Source organism: Pholcus phalangioides, unplaced genomic scaffold (genome assembly GCF_987345545.1).
Source record: "Pholcus phalangioides strain wild (caught in Gottingen) unplaced genomic scaffold, Ppha-v1.0 ptg000024l_1, whole genome shotgun sequence".
Classification (NCBI taxonomy): Eukaryota; Metazoa; Arthropoda; class Arachnida; order Araneae; family Pholcidae; genus Pholcus; species Pholcus phalangioides.
In genome coordinates, this window is record NW_028301616.1 from 2,656,316 (window position 1) to 2,677,872 (window position 21,557).

General features: G+C 35.8%; 1 protein-coding gene across 1 annotated transcript in view; it reads left to right on the plus strand.

Annotated features, from left to right (window-relative positions):
• Positions 1-21,557, plus strand: part of LOC149068576 (uncharacterized) — a 133,234-nt gene that overhangs the window by 79,151 nt on the left and 32,526 nt on the right. Inside the window, exon 3 of the mRNA XM_089250712.1 lies at positions 19,911-19,999. Within this exon, the coding sequence (XP_089106838.1) occupies positions 19,911-19,999 (89 nt within the window). The remainder of the gene's footprint in view (positions 1-19,910; positions 20,000-21,557) is intronic.

Here is a 21,557-nt window from a genome sequence, read left to right on the forward strand (position 1 = left end):
TGACTAATTTGACATTGTTTTCTTTTTCATAGTAGTATTTAAATTTGGGTTTTTTCCTTGAGAAGGGGCTACCAGTATATTATCAATTACATTCAAGCGATTCATGGTTTTTGTTTTCATCAACAAAAGTGATGCAAACCCCGTTTTGCACAGGTAGATGGTAGCGAATGGTAGGAAGTGTTAGCAAAGCTTTCTTTTTTTCCATAGTTTTGGAAATGGTTCCGAGTGAGCATGCAGAAATTGTCATAAATCAGAATTTTCAAAAATCTATTGGAGTAGGTGCGCTGGCTCGAATTTTTGAATGAATGTTTTATATTTAAATTACCATCATTAATAGAATCAAGATCGGAAATAAATTGATCTGGTAATATTGAAAAACAAATTTGCAAAATCATCCGGAAATTGCATATATGAATGTGCCTTTTAAATCCCCTTCAAGTTGGAAACATCCGAATTTCAAGCAATTTGTTGCGTGAAATTCGGATGAATGAATGGTGGAAAAAAAATGGAGTCAAAATGTAGGTATGATTCATGTTTTTGAATTGAAAAATTAAATTTTTCACATTAATTCAATGTTTCTGAACAATCAATCAGCATGTTACAATTTTTTTCCCTTCATCTCGCTCCCCCAAAAACGCTTTCACGCACCCCTGGAATTGATTATTGAATGAAAATGTGATACATTTTTACGGAATTGAACCTACACCAGACTGTTATGAAACACCGTCTGTCTCGATTCAATTTTGCGTCAGTTTTTGTATTACAGAATATTTAAGCTATGCACAGTAAAAATTTATAATTTCAGAGTGATCTCAACAGGCCAACTTATTTTACGCCTTTTCTACATTCATATAGTAAACTTGTTTCTAATCTCATTTTGAGGCATAGAAAACACTTGTATTTCGTGGTCTTTCTTCGCGATTTAACAGTGTCTGCTGTAACCAACCTCAATCACGTCGTTTATTGATTGAATTGATGATATATGAACGACGTCGCGTCATCGTAGGCTAGCGTGACACCAACATCAACAACTACATATGCTAATGCAATTAATTTTCTCACGGTAGCAGATCTCTAATTTGTTGTGATGCGTTTCTACGTGTCGATCACGTGATCGTTAATAGGTGCTTTTATTTTTCTCATGAGTGATCACTGAATGTTTTTTATAATTTTAATTGATGAGGCATTTCAATACACCCATTATACGCAAAAATTCTATTATTTAAATTTTAAAAAACATTGCATAAAAATTATAACATGAATGAAATATGAAAGGAAAACTACTTGGGAAATTCTTTTGTTCAATTGAAATTATTTATTATTAATTAACCATTGTTCATTAAAAAATTTAAAATATTTTTATTGAGTTTGCAATGTAAATAGCAGTCAATTTAAAATTTAGGTACGACAATCAAAACCAAAAATTCCACTGCTAGTGTTTTATTCAGGTCAGGTCAGAAAACAAGGGTCTCCAAAAAAAGGACAATGTTAAATAATGTGTTCATGAATGACCGTGGTTGAGGATTAAGACGTTTTGGATGCGAGAGTGAATGATCTCACGTCATTTTCACTTTCTTTGTTCCTTATTATGGACCTAGGACATTAAGTTCGAAAACTATCCATCTACGTCAACGTTAAGTATCGTCACCATCTGAATACTTTTCTCCCCCTCCTAAGCTTGTCAATAAGGTTATAATGTACATACGTATTTTGTGGGACAGTGTCTGTACTGCATACTCTAAAATAAATAAACGAGACATTGAAATTTTTCAAATAATACAGACTGTCCAGAACTGTTTGCACAGCGGTTATCGCTGCAACCGTTGACTTCGCAGACATACTTTCAATTATTAAGGTGGTCGAAGAAAAAGTTTAAGGGCATCCCAAAAATCATCATACCTCGAAAACATGTGGATGTAAATGTACGAAAATTTTAGAACGATATTTACAAGTGAAGAGAAAAATTTTCCTCTCAAAGTAATTTTGATGAGTGCTGCACTGCGCTCCAGAAAAAAAAAACTGTTTAAATTATAGTATTATAAAATATGCACTGAAAAAATTTCCAAGGTCAATACCTGGAAAAAAAATGAGGACTAATTGAAAATTTTATGTGCGTAAATTTTGTTCAATTAAGGAAAATACCTGTTTTCTTTATAATCTTTATCATTCGGGGAATGTCATCACTTATCGTACTTTCCCTAAAGACCCAGAGACTTGCAAAATATGGGTGTCCAAATGTGAGAGGCTCGATCGAGTAAACTGTAAGCACTCTTATATATTTGCTTCCCATGTTTTATGTTGTTGTTGTATTGGTAATAACGAAGTCCATGGCTTTTAAGAAAGCTACACCTAATTTAAATGAAAACAAAAAGAGAACTAAAATTGTTAGAAAGTTCAGAAGATAATTGAAATTATCTGTCTCGAGTTGGCTTTCAATCAACCCAACAAAAAATTAACTGACGTACGTGATTCAACTGAAATGGATCTGAAAACATATTCTTAGTGTAAGTTACCTCATAAGCAAATGCAAAACTTCTTATTTTAAATGTTTAATTGGCTGAACGAAGCAGGCCTATAAATAAACAGATATTAATGAAAATAATAGAAAAGGTAATTTTGGGAAAAAATCACATTAAAATGGACAGTACAGCGATTGTGCAAACTACCGTAATGAACAAGGTAGCAAAGCGGGCATACTCGGTTCTGCAGGGAAATGACGTCACGCGTGACGTCAGCTGGTACCGACTCCATCCTCCATCGCTTCATGAGACAGCTCTGGTTATATGGCTCTGTAAATAACTAGTTGTATAACCGTGTTCCAAAATTGTTTGATCACTGCAATAAGAGATTGTGTTTGCTTTCGTGTACTGCGTGTCATTTCTATACTCTTTCTTCATGAGTTAGAATGCAACGCAAGTGCTCTGCAGGAATAAGAAAATGACTTCTCGATGACCACTCTAGAACTTCCACCTGAATTGGCTTCAAACAAACACCTTTCAGGCTTTGAAACATGTGCAGGAGCATTATTCTGTTCGAACAAAAACTGTCGGAAAATTATGAGTGGTGCCTCAGAAAATATAAATTCTGCTGAAACTGTCTTGATATGCATATGTTTCCAAAATATGGCTCTGCCATTGCATAGGTCATCAATATTTAAAACCGCCGAGTCCATATAAATTGCTTGTCATCAAAGAAAACATCCTCATCCCACTTCGCACCGAAATGCTGTTCAATCAATTCACATCGTTTTTGTCGGTGCTGTTTTATAAGAAGTTGTACTTCTCGGTTTTTGCATTTCATACATTTGAATTTTTTCTTTATCATATTAGGCATCGTTAGAAGTGTGAAAGGCAAGTTGTAATTCTTCTGAATTACACTGGGAGATGTAAAAAACTGAGTAATCGTCTTTTTCTGACGAATGGTAAAAGAAAAAGAAGCCTTCTCTTTTGTGCAAGCTTTCATTCTATAACACTCGGGGCCCGTTTATGAAACTTTAACCAAGTCTTCATCATCTGCCTTTCACATTTAGAAGTGAAAGTGTTATAATCCTGAATTTTCTTATTTATACAAATACCGTGTTCTCGGTCTGGAAAGATATTTTTCAAATTGGGGGCAGGATTGACCTTTGCTCTTGCAGATTGTTAATCTCAAGTCGTTGGTAAAATTCTCTATATCACTCACGGGCACCAACTGACAGCAGACAGTAGCAACGCCCCTTCTTCTGTCCAGCTAATTAGTTTCGTTATTTTCGCTTTCCCTTCTTCATACAATATATATGGAATGAAAATAATATCCACGGAAAATCCTTTGTTGAATAATGCAATGGATATCTTCAATGGTGTCAAAAAATTTGTGTATGAAAAGATATTGTCGAGACAAAAACATTTTCCCTAGAATTTGGATTTCGAAACCTTAATTTACTTATTTCTCCTCGAATATGGAATTTCTTTGAACATTTCCTTAAAAAAAGGGGGAAGATTTTCGAAATGAGATTTCATTTCTATAAAAGATTTCTTTTTCTCCCTCTCACAAATATTTTGTTCTGTTTTTTTCTCTCTCTTTCACGTGGTATGGTCTGTCTGTTAATAATAATATTTTTCAATAGTTCCGAAACTTATTTAAATGTAAATTCAAGCCGTTTGAGTTCTTGAAATTCCTTCTTTGAATTGCATTGGATTCATGGACGCGACTCAAAACATCTGTTTCTCGTTGTGTTTAATTTGCATATTATTCTGTGTTTTTTCTTCTTTTTTGTTTATTTGAGTTTGATACTTTATGTAAAGGGTTTGAGATTCTTTTAAAATTCGTGTTTCAGATGTGTATGTGTAATCATGTTCTTTATGTTTTCAATGTTATAGACTCTAGAAATTGTATTTAAACTAGGAAAAAAAATAGGAACACAGACAATCCCATGAAAACGTCACACGTGTCACCATTGATTGTTTTCGTCAAAAGCGGAAAGCCTTTGTGGAATCGTATTGAAATTTTTTTCGATTTAGAAGACTTCAAATTTGGTTTGATAGTCGGAGCTCGTGGTATTGGTCACGGTTAGAGACCAGATTATATGCACTAAAAAAACTGGCAAAATATGGTCTAAAAATATGCAAATACGCACTGAAAAATACTAATATACGCGCTAAAACCCCAAAAATGCACTAAAAAATTCCCCGAAAAGTCTAGAAATTAAAAAATCTGTACTAAAACTGAGAAAATATGCGTTTAAAAACTAAGTACCTTCCTCAAAAAAGCAAACATGTTTTTTTTTTAATATATACCGTAAACTGTGGTAACTTTGAGACAAGTATTATTTCCATGTTCGAAATTATGTGGCGGGCTGAGCTTTCGAGCTATCGTCACGTTCTTCATTTAGAATTACGTATCTACAACAATTAGTAAAATACGCTGAGGTGCATAAATATATTCTGAGAGATGCTGCTGATTTTTCGTGCTTTGTTTCTTCTAATTAATGAAACAACTTTGATACTATAAAATTAGATAATAACTTTGTGAAACCTCTTGAAACATTGATTAGTGAAGAGCTTACGGCAGGTGAAACAGTAAGTAATTATTCAATTCACAATTTTATAGCAATTGAATTACTATTTGAATTATATTTCTGTATATTAATTAATGTTTTACGTGATACAATGTAAACCAATTACATTTGACGGGTTGACATTAGGACACAGCTGTCTGAATTTTGGTAAGTCCAGAAATAGAAAATTTGGTAGGAAATTTTACCCTGGCAAAATAATTAAAATGCCTGACTCGGAATTCGAAGTTAATTGTATTCCGAAGGCAGGGAAATATTGCAAGTGGCCAAACTTTGTTACCCTGCTATAATATTGATGAAAAAAATTGAAGGTGATTTTTGTTTTTAGTCGACATGAAGAAATAGGTTAAGGAATCAGATGTCTTTTCTGGGTTTTATGCCGAGGTGAACTCGGAAAAAAAGGCTACTATGCCTCTACTTCAGCTCCTCACGCGACAGTGCGTGAAATAAAGAGGGCAGGGTAGTGTCTCCAGTGGTGTAGATGGTATGCACGGAACCCGGTATTCCCGGAATGCACGAGGGCCTGGGTTCAAGTCCCTGTAGAAACCACGTGACTTTTCTTCCCGAGTTGACCTTAGTGTAAAATCTAGAAAATATCAGTTTCTTTAATCTTAATTTTTTAATATTTGTACAATTTTCACCTATGTACAAAGTTTTCACACACACACAACGTTTTGTGTTTCAACAAAGCGTTGTAAATAAGTGAAGAATTTTCAATCTTTTACAACTTCCCATCAGCTGTATTTAAAAAAAAGTGGTCTAAAACATGACTATATATTATTTGATATTTATTTATATATATGTTCATTACATTTTTAACTTAAGGCTACTGACTACGTTCAAATGACGAATTTTTCGGAAATTGCCGAAAAAAGTTTTATAAATTTAATTGACAGAATGTTCTTCATTAGAATCAAAAACCGTTTCACTCTTATACACGCGATAAGTAAAAACAAAGTTATCGATGATTAAAATGATCTAGGACAAGGGTTTCAAAGGCAACAAATAGATTTCATACGTGTTTTTTGAAAATTCATTTTTTCGTTACTTTATTCTACACGAAACTAAATTTCCAAAAAATTATGCAAGATACTCTCATGAATTTTTTCAACAGCGTTCCAGGTAACATTAGCTGCATAATAAACTAGGATCTCGGCTATATGTTCAAAATTTAATATTTGACAGCTGTTTGAAAAAAAATTGAATTTTTTGGTGAAGATTCGCGTATTGTTACACAAAAACTGCCATATCTCAGAGAATATTTTTTGTACCTTCAAAATTTTAGTTCATTGCATAGGCATTGCACAGCAACATACAGTACCAAAACTATTTGAATAAATGCTGTAGTTTTCAGTGTACAATGTCTGGCGTAACTGCTGAAAATAAGCTAATTATGAGAACACGTTACATAAAATATCACAAAAAGTAGTAGAAAATATTTCAGAAATTTCCTTGTTGTATACAGTATTATGATTAAAGCCACGCATGTTTGCAAAAATCACGCTCTTTTAAAAATAGTGCCCCGCACATAGTCAGTTGCCTTAATTGTTGAAAGCTGAGTAAAAATAAAATTTCTACTTCTTAAAATTTAAAAGAACAAAAATAACTTTGCTGGGAGAAAAACTAGAAGAAAGCTAACTTTTTCAAGAAACAAATTTAAAAAAATTATAATTTTTTATTGTAAAACTCCTGCTGTACAATATTTAAAGGCCAGTATTGGGATGAAAATCAGACAAGAGATATTACTAATATGGCTTCCAGAGTAGAAAAAGCTTGTCCTTAAAATAACCCCAATTTGCGGTATTTTATATATTTTAGTGATACAGTAATCATTTACAAAAAAAAAGAAAATCTCATGCAAGTGATCTCTAGTACTGCTTACTAATAAGAAGAAAACTTTGCTCTAAAGGGAAATGAAGCATGCGTGAACATCAGTAAAAACAAGAGAAACGGGGTCAAAAATGGCCATTTTTTTCACTTGGAATTCGAAATTTAACTAAAAAGAACAGAAAACAACAGCACGTGGTAAGCAAATGAAGCTTAAGTCTTAAATAAATAACTCTTAAATTAATTTTTTTTTAAAGTGCCCATCAAAAATTTAAAAAAACTAGCTCCATCTAACGAGGATGAAATTCTTTATCTTTTAACCCGATGTCTAGGTTCCTGGCTTGAGAAAAGGTTACAAAAATCTTTGGTAATTCACTAAAAAATCCTCTCTGAAAGTTGTTAACCCTTTGAGGTCCAGAAGTCTTTCGGTGCTTCTTTGGTGCAGTTCGTATTTTTTAGCGCCTCCCACGCAATGAAGTACCTTGAAGTTTGTCCTTTTGCAGTTTTTTTTTTTTGTATAGCTAAAAAGTTCCGCGAAGAAGCCGATTTCACAGGGGGACTTTCCTATTATCGTAAGGGGCCGTTGTGACATGTATCGTTTTTCCCGATTCGAATTATGCCGAGGTGTACTTGACATAGAACAGAAAAAGGTTAATCTTTTTTGTATTCTTCTAAAGTAATACACTATAATTATTTTTAAGCAAACACTTTCTTACCGATACATCATTCTTCGTGAGCGTTGAAAAAAAGCAATGTTATGCATATATTACGGTAAATGTGATAAATGCGGTATTATGCATAGTTACCAAGCATTTCGGAAAGTTGAATTCCCCTGAATTTATCATTTTTACCGGTGATTATGCATAGTACCCAAGCGTCGTTGGTGACTGCCTCATCTGAAATGTGAATGTAGAGTGGAGGGGGGCATAGATGGCAGAACCCATTGTATTCGGGTCACTTGAGAGCTCAAGCATTTTTGTGAAGCATGCCCTCAATAATTCACGAACATGTAAAACAATGCAACCCCCCTCCCCGTATGCGCTATTCAATAGAGTCTATTGAATCTCTTATATACGATATGCCTGGCATTCCCAGTAACCCTTAATTGTTTTGCCCAATCGGAATTCCTTAATAGGAGGGGGAGAGGGTTCACTTAGTAGTCGTGTAGCACAACTCACATTCCGAAATTATGAAATCAATAAACAATACGCAATATGAATTTGAAAAATATAAACATAATACGGTATTTCTCCGCGGAGTTGGGGACCATGTGTCCCCAGAAACCCCACATACGACAATACTTCAAGAAAGGCTACCGCAGGTTATTTCTTTAATCCTAAAATAAATCAGCATTTACAGCTGAATCTGAATATTGAATTTTTACATGACAGCTCGGTAATTCCTGGAGGGATGGAAATTCCAGTATTTTCAGTGTTAAAGTTCAATGATACCGAGGAGAAAGGCATCGCGATATGTGGACGCACCCGATATGTGGACAGTCATCACCGTAAGGAAATGAAATTCCTCGAATAACATCCATTGATCTGATGGCAATCTCTGTGTGTATCGTATAAGATCATATCATATTGGAAATCAGGAAGAGCCGGAATGGACTTCATAAACACGGGATCAGTTAACGTCTTGCGTTTCCTTGGACGAAAATATTCAATAACATGCTCCCATTATCACAAACATCGGATCCGAAGATGTCAAAACATCGGCGGGTGCACACACACACACGCATCCGAACGAATCACTGCCGAGATACGAATCAGTGGGACATTGAATGTATTTCTTTTCCAGCAATAATTTCCAGCTTCGATGATTGAGTTATGAATTGTAATACTGGGTGTGTGTGTGTGTGTGGGAAAGTTCTTTTCGCGCTCTGAAAAAACTCGCGAACGGAGGGAAGTTACAAATGCGGCTCAACTTAGATAGAAATGGCCATCTCCCGATTATATGCCAGAAAAAAAACCCCAGTAAAATAGTGATTCATTAGAAATGCACAAAGCAATTACTGTATATACTCGTGAATAAGCCGAGTCTTTTTGTGGAAAAATTCGTTCATCAAGTGACGGGGGGGGGGGGGTCGGCTTATACTCGGGTCAGTTTTTGATGGGAAAATATCGACCCCCCCGCAATCAGTAGTCATTTTTGTAGCAGTGTTCAAGAAACCGACATTATTGGTATGGGATATGTTCAAACCCCACAGCGAACCGATAATGTCAAAGCCGAGGCAAAGAAATCGGAAACATCATTGGCTTTGATACCAGGTGGGCTAACGTCGATTGTAAAGCCTTATGTGAGCATCAACAAGCCTTTCAAAGACTATTTGAGAAATTTGTGGATCGAATGGATGAGTTCCGATGATAAAAAAACTACAAAAAGTGGTGCCTTGTAGAAACCTGACATTGGCTTAGTGTGCCAATGGGTACTTGAGGCGTGGAATTCTGTTTCCATCGAAATTATCATCCGATTCTTCAAAAACTGATGCATCCGCAATGCGATGGACGGAACTGAAGATGATATCTATCCTCTTTGAAAGCGGCAATGGCGATGACATCCCAGATGAAGATAAAAACGAAGATGCTGCACCCCTATGAGGACCTGATGGATTACGATGAGCTTGGAGGCTCAGAAGAAACGGATTAAAAAGTTTGAATCATTTTCTGTTGCAAATTTCCGTAAGCTATTCATTTTTTGCATGAAAATATAAGATTTTTTTTCTGAAATGCACGGATGTTTTGGGGTCGGCTTATAAACGAGTATATTAGGTATATGTAAAGTTCCCGTCCTCTGAGTAGTTTTTCTCAGAAACCGCTTAACCGAGCACAGAAAAATTTTCAGGACACCTTAATGAGACCATAGGAGAGAGATGTGATCAATAAAATAGAATCGATCAAATAAAAATCGAAAAAAAATAGTTCAATTTTCGGCCGCCAGGTAGAAAAATGACGCTTTTTCACAGCATTTTCCTTTTTTTCCATCGTTCATATAGAATATATACCAAATTCGAATGGAATACGTCTACCATAACCGGTATAGGTCTGAGTAGTGTCAGTAAGCCGACTGGTGGACGCATAATATCCGAACTTGGTATGCGTATAAGGCGGGCGGTATATAGGTCTCAGTAGTTTCAGTATACTGACACTACTCAGACCAATGTAGCACCCGTCATCATACTGACACTACTCAGACCAATGTAGCACCCGTCATCATACTGACACTACTCCGACTTATGTAGCGTCCGTTCTGGATGACGTATAGCATGAAACTTGGTATACACACTATATGGTCCATGGGGAAAAGGGAAAATTCAATATAGAATAGCGCCAATAATTGGAATTCAATAATTTGAATCCACACACGGGAAAAAAATCTAACTTAACATCTCTTTTCCTTAGTACGGCGCATTAATATAATCGTATCTTCTTTTTTTGGCTGATTTCTGCTCAGAGAACCTGCAATGCAGTTCGTTTGAAAAATTGCTAGGATTCGTGACATGCGCCCAAGGTTAAGGAGACCGCATGACGTTCAAATGAAAATTTCTTATTACTGTATATTTCTCGCTAAAAATGCTTTGATGACATTTCAGTATCAATATAATAACAATTTCAGGTCTTAGTTTAAAAAATATGTATTTCAACAAACTTAGCGCCTTATTTAAACACCAAAAGGCACCAAACTGGAGGAACGGTCACTTTTGGTGTACCCTGCCTCTCGAATTTGATTGAAAAGCATTTCCTTTTGCTCTATAGGCGTATATCAATGATTAGTAGCATCCATTTTACTGTGTGATTTTATTTTCATGATAATTTTGGCGAAAAAAAAAAAAGTCGAAAAAGAAGAAAAAATTTTCCTCATAATACAAAACGCATGCTAAAAATTATTGATATATGCCTACATATCAAAATAAAATAAAATTGATGTTTTTCAGTGAAATTTGGGAAGCAGGGTACACAAAAAATGACCGTTCCAATTTGGCACCTCTTGGTGTCTAAACAAGGTGCCAAACTTCTTAAAATACATATTTTTCAAACTAACAGACCTAGAATTGTTATTATATTGATACTGAAATGTCATTAAAACCTTTTCAACAAGAAATATACAGTAATAAGATATTTTCATTTCAACACCATGTGTCCCCCTAAAGTACTTACGAATTTATGAGACACCCTGTATTTGGGGGTAAATCGAGAAGCTCTATTCATACTTAGAATAAGACAACCATAAATATTTTTTACGGACATTGCATGATATTTTATCATGTACATATAGTTTTTAGTTTTTATGATTGCATTGTTGTATTTTTTTTAAATGTGACATCCATATGTCTTTATGGGCATCTTTTTCTCAGCCACCTCGTTGGGCATTTGGCCTGTTGTGGTATTCGTATTTGTATTCCCAAAAAAACATTTAACTCGGAATTATTTGGGTAAATATTTGCCGGGATATCATTGATTCGAATTCTAGATTTTTGTTATTTTCCCCATTTATTTTCCGTTCATTTCAGGCTTTGAAAAAAAAAAAAGTTTCCGAAAAAATTTCAATCACCGAAAACTCGGTGAATGTCTATCGAAACGTTACGAAGTAAATTTATTTCTGTATAGTAATAAGAAAGCGTAAATTTTGCTCTTCAAAGTGTTTTTTTTTTCATTTGATTGATTTTTACATTTTCCCCCAATTATCAATTTATGGGGGGAGAGAAAGAGACTATCATAGCCAAACTAGGCTTTTGATAAATTTCGAACCAAACTCCAATTTTAAAGTCAACAGTTCCTTTTGGAAACACTCCGTCCGCACTTTGCATGATAATAACACTAAAATATTCTCAGGTGTATATACAATTTTTAGATACGTACCTGACAAACGTGTTCGTTGAAATTCATTCACCTCCCCTGGAGGGATTTTCATAGATGAAGGGAAGAATATCTGGTATTTTATAGATATTACCTGGTTTTTCCACTTCACTGAAATTGTCATTTGGTTGAAGAAAGTAGAAATATTCGCAAAGAGAAGGCGCGACGCGAATGAGGATCTCGAACGAGTCGTTTCGCATGATTCAATTTTTGCACGAATGAGGACTTCAAGTACTTGTACCTACTGCACACGCATACATTTCAAAGCTCCAAAACGAAAAAAAATCATCGACGTTGAACTTAAACGAGATTTTTATGTTACAAGTGAATCCTAGGATTCCTACGAGGAAAAGAATCTTTTTCCGTTGGAATTTTCCATTTGAATGTCGCTTGAAATATGCACTTAAAGTACATATAGTCAACGTTAAATTACTTCCGCTTGCACGTCACATGTTTTCTGCAATATAGTCGACGCCGCTTATTAGAAACACGGATAATGTTATCTATTGGATACTATTGTCATTTTTCCAAAAAACGGAACAGACCAATATCATAACAGGTGAAGAATTCGGTTATAGTTATCGGGACTTCGGATAAAGAGTTATCTTTTTTTCGTCGAAACTTTATTTTGTGCATTCTGAAGTCAAGGTTAAACCAAACTTAATTTTTTTCCCTGCAAGTTATCGTTATCAGGCTGCAAGGCTATGTAGGAGTCTAAAAAGTGCTTTCCCCTCCCCTCTCTTGTTGACAAACATTTCCGTAGTATTCGCTGTGATCAATATACATGTGCCGCTGCTTTCGCGATGGCCTTCCTACAGCGAAGGCAAATGTCTGACGAAAAAAAAAGCTTTCCTTGAGTTCTTGGTCAATTTCTTTCAGTTGACCAGATTCAAATTTCTTTTCCCGAGAGACTCTCGAGGGGGATGCATGAAACATATACGTATGCACACATTGAAAAAAAATTATTAATTCATGATACACATTAGATAGTTCAATCCTAACGCCTCGCAATGGCTTAGTAACAAAACTGCAGGATTTTACTTCGAAGGGGAAAAAAGTCTCGTTTTAGAAAGGAATTTTAGAAATGGAACGAGATTGAAGATTTTGTAATCAATCGCGTGGGAAAGAAAAAAAAAAGAGTTGTCCCATTTTACCAACACCCGATTACCACATGCCACTTTCGAACAAATAGGATATATGGTCACCATACTTACAAGCGGGACTTTTCGGATATAGTTATCATTCAGTTATTGTTATCAGAAACCCCGATGCAATCACAATAAGCAGTGTGAAATGCATTAAAACCGCTATACTTTCACGATTACTCTTATGCTCGTGTCTGAATCAGTTTCGGCCCTACATACAGGCTGTCCCAAATTGTTTGCACGGTAGATGTCTCTGCAACCGTTGACTTGAAAATATACTTTCAATTAAAAGAATCTTTTCAAATGACGTGCAGCTACTTAAAATCGGCTGAAGTTAGTATTCCGTGGTTCCCAACCTCGAGGTGCGAATGCGAGCTGATCTCCGCGTTAAAAAGTCTCACCAAAGGGAGCAACAGGCCGACAACGGTACAAATAGTCAATCATTACACTTCACTCACTACGCCTCAGAAACATAATGGCAGCACCGAGGAACCAGACACAACACTAGATGCGTACTCAGACTGTTAGGTACACGCACTCACACTTCCGGTACAACTCACTGGGTAGTAAATTGCCGATGGCGATAGGCCTGAGTTGTGCTCGGTTTGAAAGTAAGAAAGTTACTTAATACCTCAAAACTTGCTCGTGGTGTCGTATACATAAGAAAAAACAGGAGAATCAACTTTTTACACAGTCCCCGTGTGCTCAAAAACCCAATCAGAAAGTTGTTCTGTTCTGTCCCTCCTGAGGCCAACAAAACAAAATCTACGTTTCTAAATGTGGTATTGACTGAAATATTTGAATTCAAAAATCGAAGCAAAATTGGGAAAGAACAGTATAACGAGCTTGTCTTTCTGTTTATGCTGCTCTTTCTCAACTTTGCTCCGATTTTTGGCAGTGGCTAGCTAAGTACGTACAGTATGCTGGTGGTTCACTGATATCCGAAGGTTTGTTTTACTGCACATAGAATGATTGCGCTGTAGAAACAACTTCAACCGATTCTTTGTACCAATACTTACTTCAATAGGAAACGTCTCTTTACTGCCAAACCGAACATGGCCCAGGCTTTGTGGACTTTTTTACAATTTAAGACATTGCCCCTCCCCTAATATAGGAGGGACGGGAAAACCTCTATTTAAGGGGCCACCTCTTATTAGGACCGATTTCAAAATTTTCTCCTATGCATTACTCCACTGTCTCTCCCACATGGCCCAGGCTTTGTGGACTTTTTTACAATTTAAGACATTACCCCTCCCCTAATATAGGAGGGACGGGAAAACCTCTCCTAAAACCTACCTAACCAAGCTTGATTGAATGGGATCAAATAGTGCATTCCATAAGGCAACCAACAAAGGAAGTTAAGGGGCCACCTCTTATTAAGACCGATTTCAAAATTTTATCCTATGCATTACTCCACTGTCTCTCCCACCGATCGGTTAGTTGTCTGACGAACGGATGGTAATAGGTTCTGCGTACAGTCGACACTCATTATAATGACCGTACGTTATTGTGATCTTTATAATATAACGAGTGGTATAAGTAAAATTTTTTAATGTTCATCTCATGTTATTTTTCATCTGATATAGCGACCTATAAAGACCACTTAATCTTAACCTCGCCACTTAATCCAATACAAAGTCCGAACCCAGCTCTTCCCAAATCCTTTTCTACCAAGAAATGTTAAACCCATGTTTTCCGTTTGTGAAAATTGTTTTTGACCTTCACGCTTGGTATTGTAGGAATCGGTACGTAGGAGCGTGCGTGTAATTATTTTTGAATTTTATTCTTATTTTCTAACATGATGTATTTCAACTCTACAACTGCTTACATGATTAAAACGCAAATATTGCAGATGACATCCGTTATAACGACCCCCTTTGTTCCATAGAAAATGGACGGTATATCGAAAAGACATCATATCGGACATTTGAAAAGAAGATTACCTTCTCAAGAGAACTCATATTTGGACGGAATAAAAAATTATATTCATTTTGGTTATAATTTAGTAAATTGCAGTAAAAATGCATTCGTGTTTAGAAAATACTAATGAAATTGTATAAGTAATAATTGCAATTTCATGTGTGTGCACGCATTTATGTACCGGATTCTCTGATATCAAGAGCCAAAAAAATAATTTTGGCAAATAAAAAACATGCATTTTTTTTCTTTTCTTTGCAAAATAGTGGCGAAATGGAGCTGATTTCATACTTTGTAGTGGATGGAATTGTCGTAATTGCAGGTCATTATGTCGGACGAAAACTAACGCGAGAAATGAATATGGAAAAAAATGGGACTTATCTTACCGTTCCAAGTGCAATGTTCACCGAGATATTTGAATTCGAAAGCAGAGGAAAGTTAGGGGGAAACAGTGTTAAATGCGGGTAAAATGGTTACCCGTGTTTAACACTGATATTCCCCCAACATTCCCTCTTTTTTCTTCAAATTCGAATATCTCAGAGGACATTGCACTTAGAAACGTGGATTTTTCTAATTTTTTTTTTTTTTTGTCATCAGGGGTAGACAGGGCAACAACTTTATAATTGGATTCTTGAGCACAGTGTGTCCGTATTAAAAATAAACATTTTTATTTTAACATGCTATACAGATGCCCATGCAACATGAATGACATATCTGAGTACCACACGTTATTTGAAAACTTTTTCTAATTGGAAGTATACCTCTAGAATCAACGGTCATGGCCGAAGATACGGGGGGGGGGCATGGGAGGCAACCCCCCCCCCCCGCAGTGATGTATTGCCGCTGTGGTGGTCGAGTGGTTATAGTGCCGGACTCGTGATGCGAGGATCCGGGTTCGAACCCCACAGTGGTGGTCGGCTGAAGTTGGTTTCCTGTGGTTCCCAACTTCAAGGCGCAAATGCGAGCCGATCTCCCCGTTAAAAAGTCTCGCCACAGAGAGCAACAGTCCTACAACGGTAAATCATTCAATCATAGCACTTCACTCATAGTTAGAAAAACTGGTGGCAGATGGCAGCACTACACATAACAAGCATTACAGAGAAACAACATAACTTCACGTCAGGTTTCACTACACGTACACGCACATTCCCGCATGTACCGATTCGTTGGGGGGTTCCGCGGGGAAGGGGTGTGGTGTAGTAGTAGTAGGTAGGGCCTCCAAAAAATGACTCGGATCCATGATGTTCTTAAGTCAGCCACCTCGTTGGGCAATTTGCCTGTTGTGGCGTTGTATTTGTATTTGTATATATATGAATTAATATATATACGCAATCATGCCCCCCCCCAGACTTTCTAGTCTATCGCCGCCTATGTCAACGGTTCGCCAGTAAAATGCCATACCCTCTGTTTGCTATGCACCCTGTATATTATTAATTATTCTTTTTCTCTTTCGTGATGCTTTTATGTTGGGTTACTGTATTTTGGTTATATTAAACATTCACATATTTTTTATGGACATTTTTTTTTTCAACCACTTCGTTGGGCAATTTGCTTGTGGTGGCATTTGTTTTTATATAAATACGTTAAGGTCGTACGTATACATACACTCACATAACACGTTCCGACATGTGCCGATTCGTTAAGAATTCCGCAGAGGAATGTGTACGAGGTTTCACGTACGCTATTAAGTAGTACTGTAGTATTAACATCAATAGCTCGGCTAATGTACAGTGATTGAATAAATTGCTTATCTGATCACTACTGGCACTGATCAACTAATTTATTTACTATTAGGTGTCAATTTTAATTGTTAATCTTTTTGGTTTTCATGGGCCCATTGTTTGAATTTTGGGACTGCGTATTTATCGCTCGTTGATTCGAACGTGTTATTATATCTTTGATCTCGACGTTGCCGCATAATGACTATCGGGAAACTCGTGAAAAGATCGTTGCCACCCTCACCAGAGTTTTGAAACGTCATTACATCCCACCCCGAAAAAATAAGCTTTTTAAATTCCGTGACAATGAAATATAAATCGTGGTCATCGTTTCTTTCTTTCGTAACTGATCGCAACTGCGGTCTATGGCCAATGAAGGGAAAATATTACTTTGTTACCGAAGTGGTGAGTTGCATTGGAAGCCTAACAGTGCGTGCGTGCATCTAGTGCTGTGTTGCCATCAGCACGTGTTCAGACTGCCAGTGCTTGATGTTATCTTGAAATATACAGAGCGGGCGAAAAGTCCACAAAAAAATTTAAAAATTATTAAAAGGTCTATTGATACAACAAAGGTGTTTGCACTAAAGTAATTATTATGGCCTAGAGTTTTTGATCAACTGGAAAAAAAATTTCACTCGCAGAGGCTCTTGCTCTAAATTTCTAATCTATTTCTACCTCCCCCCCAAATTTCTAATCTATCTCTAACACCAAATTTCTACTTTATCCCTACCTCCGAATTTCCACTCTATCGCTCACTCCAAATTTCTACGCCAGCTCCAAACTTTTTCCCTAGCTTTACCTTCAAATTTCGACTCTATCTGCAAGACGAAAAGTTCTCATGTCTCCCGAATTTTTAACGTAATTGCAGAAAACCCTACTCCTCTAATTTCTTTTGGAAAAAGAATTCCAAAAAAATTTCACCCGGGGGTTCTTCACCTGTTTTTTCCGATCAAAATGACGTCACGTGCGTAACTTTAGTTGTCGTCATTTACGACGAAAAGGGCTCGATTTGGCGAAAAAAAAGATGAAATTCCTTTAAAAGCCAAGCCAGCACTAATCGGCCTCTCGACTGTCTAACTTATTCAGAACACTTAGACAACGAAAATTAATGTGTTACAAATGTGATTAAATGGTTTAAAAATGCATGAATACAAATTATTCCGATAAAAATACCAAAAAAAACTAATTTTAATCGGAGAAAAATTTAATAATAATAAAATATTGTTCTGATTTTTATTCACGATGTACATAAACTTATTAGAAATTCAACGACTTCTTTAAATAAAAGAACGTATTCCCTATCCATTAATTAACGAATTTTTATCTTCACACTGATTAAATGAGCATAAATGAAATATTCATACCAAAATGCCTAAAGCGTTCTCCTATTCGAATATTTGAATAATTATCATTAGTAAAAAACTACTAATAATTATTCTGTTTTTTATCAGACAAATAGTATATAAATACGGTGCGATTTCATATTTTATCCGATTAATTTCAATAATTTACCGTGTTCAAGAATGTTACCTAATATTTACGTTTATTTAATTATTTTTACTGTACGATATCTGCATGAATTATCATATAAGATCAGACTCGTAAACAAAAATTGCATTTTACGACTTTTTTTCCTAAATTATCCGATACTTTTATTACCCGGTTTACGACCGAATAATCATAAATATGATCTTATGTGTGTGTGTAATAAATATTATTATCGTTTCCAATACGAAATTATAAGTTATCTTGACCATAATCTGCCGTATATGTATCAGTGTATCTTAACCCTTTTTTCGCATCCCTTTTGGACCATTTTTTAGGTTGCCCCCCCACCTCCTGTTTCAACCATGGCCCCCTCCTGGAGTGAGACCTTTTCTGATTAATAAATTGGTATCTGAGTAAATTTATAGTGTGCAAAATTATTTACAGATGAAGCAATGTCCGGAACCCCGGACTAGATATTCGCCACCCTGCACCCCCAGGGAGGGGAAGGGGGAATTTCCACCAGATTTTTATGCAGACTTTAATCAAACTTTTTCCGTTATATTTTCAAATAAATGGATTCTTTTTCAGAGGTTTCTGAGGCTCCCTTTTAATTACCTGATACGGCTTCTCTTTCAAATTCATTTTAACTCGTGACACCCCCCCCCCTCCTGCAAATATACCAGGACCGCAAGAGAGTCATACGGCAACCCGGTTGGGAACCACTGAACTGCAATAGAAAATAATTTATGCTTTGCGCCGCGATCGACTAAAGTCTTTCTGTAGTTTTGGCGTGGTTTTTCGTGAAATCTAATAATTTATGTAATAGTATGTATCGGAAAGGCGCTGCCATTCATATTTCTGAAATGAACCGATCCCCCTTCCCCATTAAAAAAGCCTCGCCTTCACGTCATCTGCGAATTCGCTAGCAATCCCATCGATACTGTGATCGAGTTTATCGATACATAATTGATAATATTAAATGAATATGTACAAAATACTGTGATGATTTGATATGTACAAAAATTATTTTCGTGAATTAATTGATAAAAACGCTAGGTGATCCAAAAAGCCAGTTAACATTTGAAAGTTCAATAGTTCACTGAATAATGTACGTAAGGAGACAAAAATTGACACAAATGTTGGAAAAGACATGGGGCTTTATTAATATATATATATATATATATATATATATATATATATATATATATATATATATATATATATATATATATATATATATATATATATATATATATATATATATTACCGTCAACGTCGGTCATTAAAATCACGGATAATGTTTTCATCCGGGTATTGTCATCACTTTTGCAAAGAACGGGACGATCCAATATCATAGCAGAGGAAAAAATTGACAAAGTTATCGGGACTTCTCCGATAATGCTATTTTTTTTTAAGTTTTTTGCGCATTCCGGTACTTTATTTTAACCAAACTTAATTTTTTTTCCGCTACGTTATCGACATCATTCTGTGCAAGACCATGTAGGAGGCTAGAAGGTGTTCTTCTTCGCCCCAAGGTTCAAGGTTTAACACTACTTAAACCACACACGTACCTCGTCCATATTCCTCTATGGAACTTCTAACGCATTGGTGCATGTTGTAATGTGCATGTCCGTGTTGTGAACCTGACGGCAAGCTGTTTCTATGTAATGCTTGTTATGTGTAGTGCTGCCATCTGCCATCAATTCTTCTAACTATGTGTTTAACGCTACCAGCCCGCTGAGTGTGAGTTGTTGTTTCTCTACGTACACTATTCCGTAAATTATTGAACTCTGAAATGTTAACTGGCTTTTATATCACCCTGTTCATTTAATGTCGGTTGTATTCGAAATCGCCACAGTTCTATACGAATATAGTATTTATGACATTTTATTTTTTCTCGTAGATGAAGACAATGAGAAGACCGTGACCGTGGTTCTCAACGGTGAGGAATCGGAGCTTACTTTCATGGAGCATACCTATCTGGACGACGTCGTAAGTTCCAGTTAATGATAAACTATTACTTCTATATTGTACAAACATATGCTTTATATATATGCTGTCTTATGCCATCGTTCGCATATGCATATACAGGGTGTGCACTCTTATCGTTGCCCAATGACTATTTCCTAAACCGTTGGTTTTAGCGACAACTTTCAATTAGAAAAAATATCTCGAAAGAAGTCGCCCATAATTTTAAATGCCGTTCAAATAAGTAAAATTATTTTGTAATTTGTTTATTAATATTTTTTTAAATTAGACTAGCAATTAAGATGATGAGCGACATCATTTAAAACAGTTTTTCTTTTTCCAGCTGAAAGTTGTCTCTAAAATCAACGGTTCAGGAAATAGCCATTGGACAACGATAAGAGCGGACACCCTGTATATTCAACGGCACTACTGTTGTGCGCATGTCCTGAGTACCCCGAGTACTCTTCGAGGGGAGCCACTCTGTACAGCAGTTATCATTTTAACTGTTGTAAATGTGTAAAATTTTTCCTTTTTTTTCTTACCATTTTTTATGTTTTTATTTTTCTAATTTTTTCCTCTTTTTTTTTTTCCTGTTCCCTTTGCTTTTCCGGCCGGAGTTTTTTCCGGCACGACAACGCCCTCCGGGGCACTGAGCTAAAATTGCAAATGCAGCAGAGCCTGGTCGTGCTTGGTTTATTAAATTATCCTATCCCATAACTAGAAATACGTAATTTTCGTATTTACGAAATAGATGCGATAAATGCAAAATTTTTGCAATTTTTTGTGAATATAAATGCAAAGATTTTATTCTTTACCACTTTTCCGCGATTGATCGTTTACATTTTTGAACGGGAAAATAGGTCGTAATTTTTCTGAGGATTTCTAGAGAAGTTTCTACTAAATACAGTACTTAACACTTGACCTCGTAATTAAACTATAAATAAAATTTGTGTCGTCAGTTCGTTCGTTTTCACGAGTGAAATGCAAAAATTTTTATCTGGTTTTTCTAGCGAGAATGAATGAAAAACTGTGTATTTAATTGGTTTTTTTAGTAGACGAATGGAAAATTTTTATTTAATTTTCGTTCAATTTTTCATTTGATCTGAGAAGTACTTTTAAAATATTTTTGCGGATGAATGCAAAGTTTTTCATCTTAATTCCATTTTAGTGAATGAATGAATGCAAAATTCTTGACTTGAAAATAATAACATAACAGGAAGAGCGATAGAAATGCATTGTTTGCCACGTTGGGTACAGTTGAGGGGGGGGGGGGGCAAACAATAAATTTTCAGTCTCAGACGAAATTTCGAAATTAGTTGTAGCAACGTTCTTCGGCGTAGCAGCCTGAAAAACTGAAATACGATATGTGCGAAAAATCCGCCATTTGTTGCAACGACCTGGTGTGGTTGCACATAGAACAAAATTCATGAAAAAACCGATGCACACACACACACACACAAACTTTGAGTCGGAATGGCCTGAATTAAATTTACTTCTCAAAATTAGTTAGAAGGTTTGTTGACAGATGGCGTGCAGTGTGGGAATATGGTACAGTATGTAATAAATTCTGGCTGACGCATTT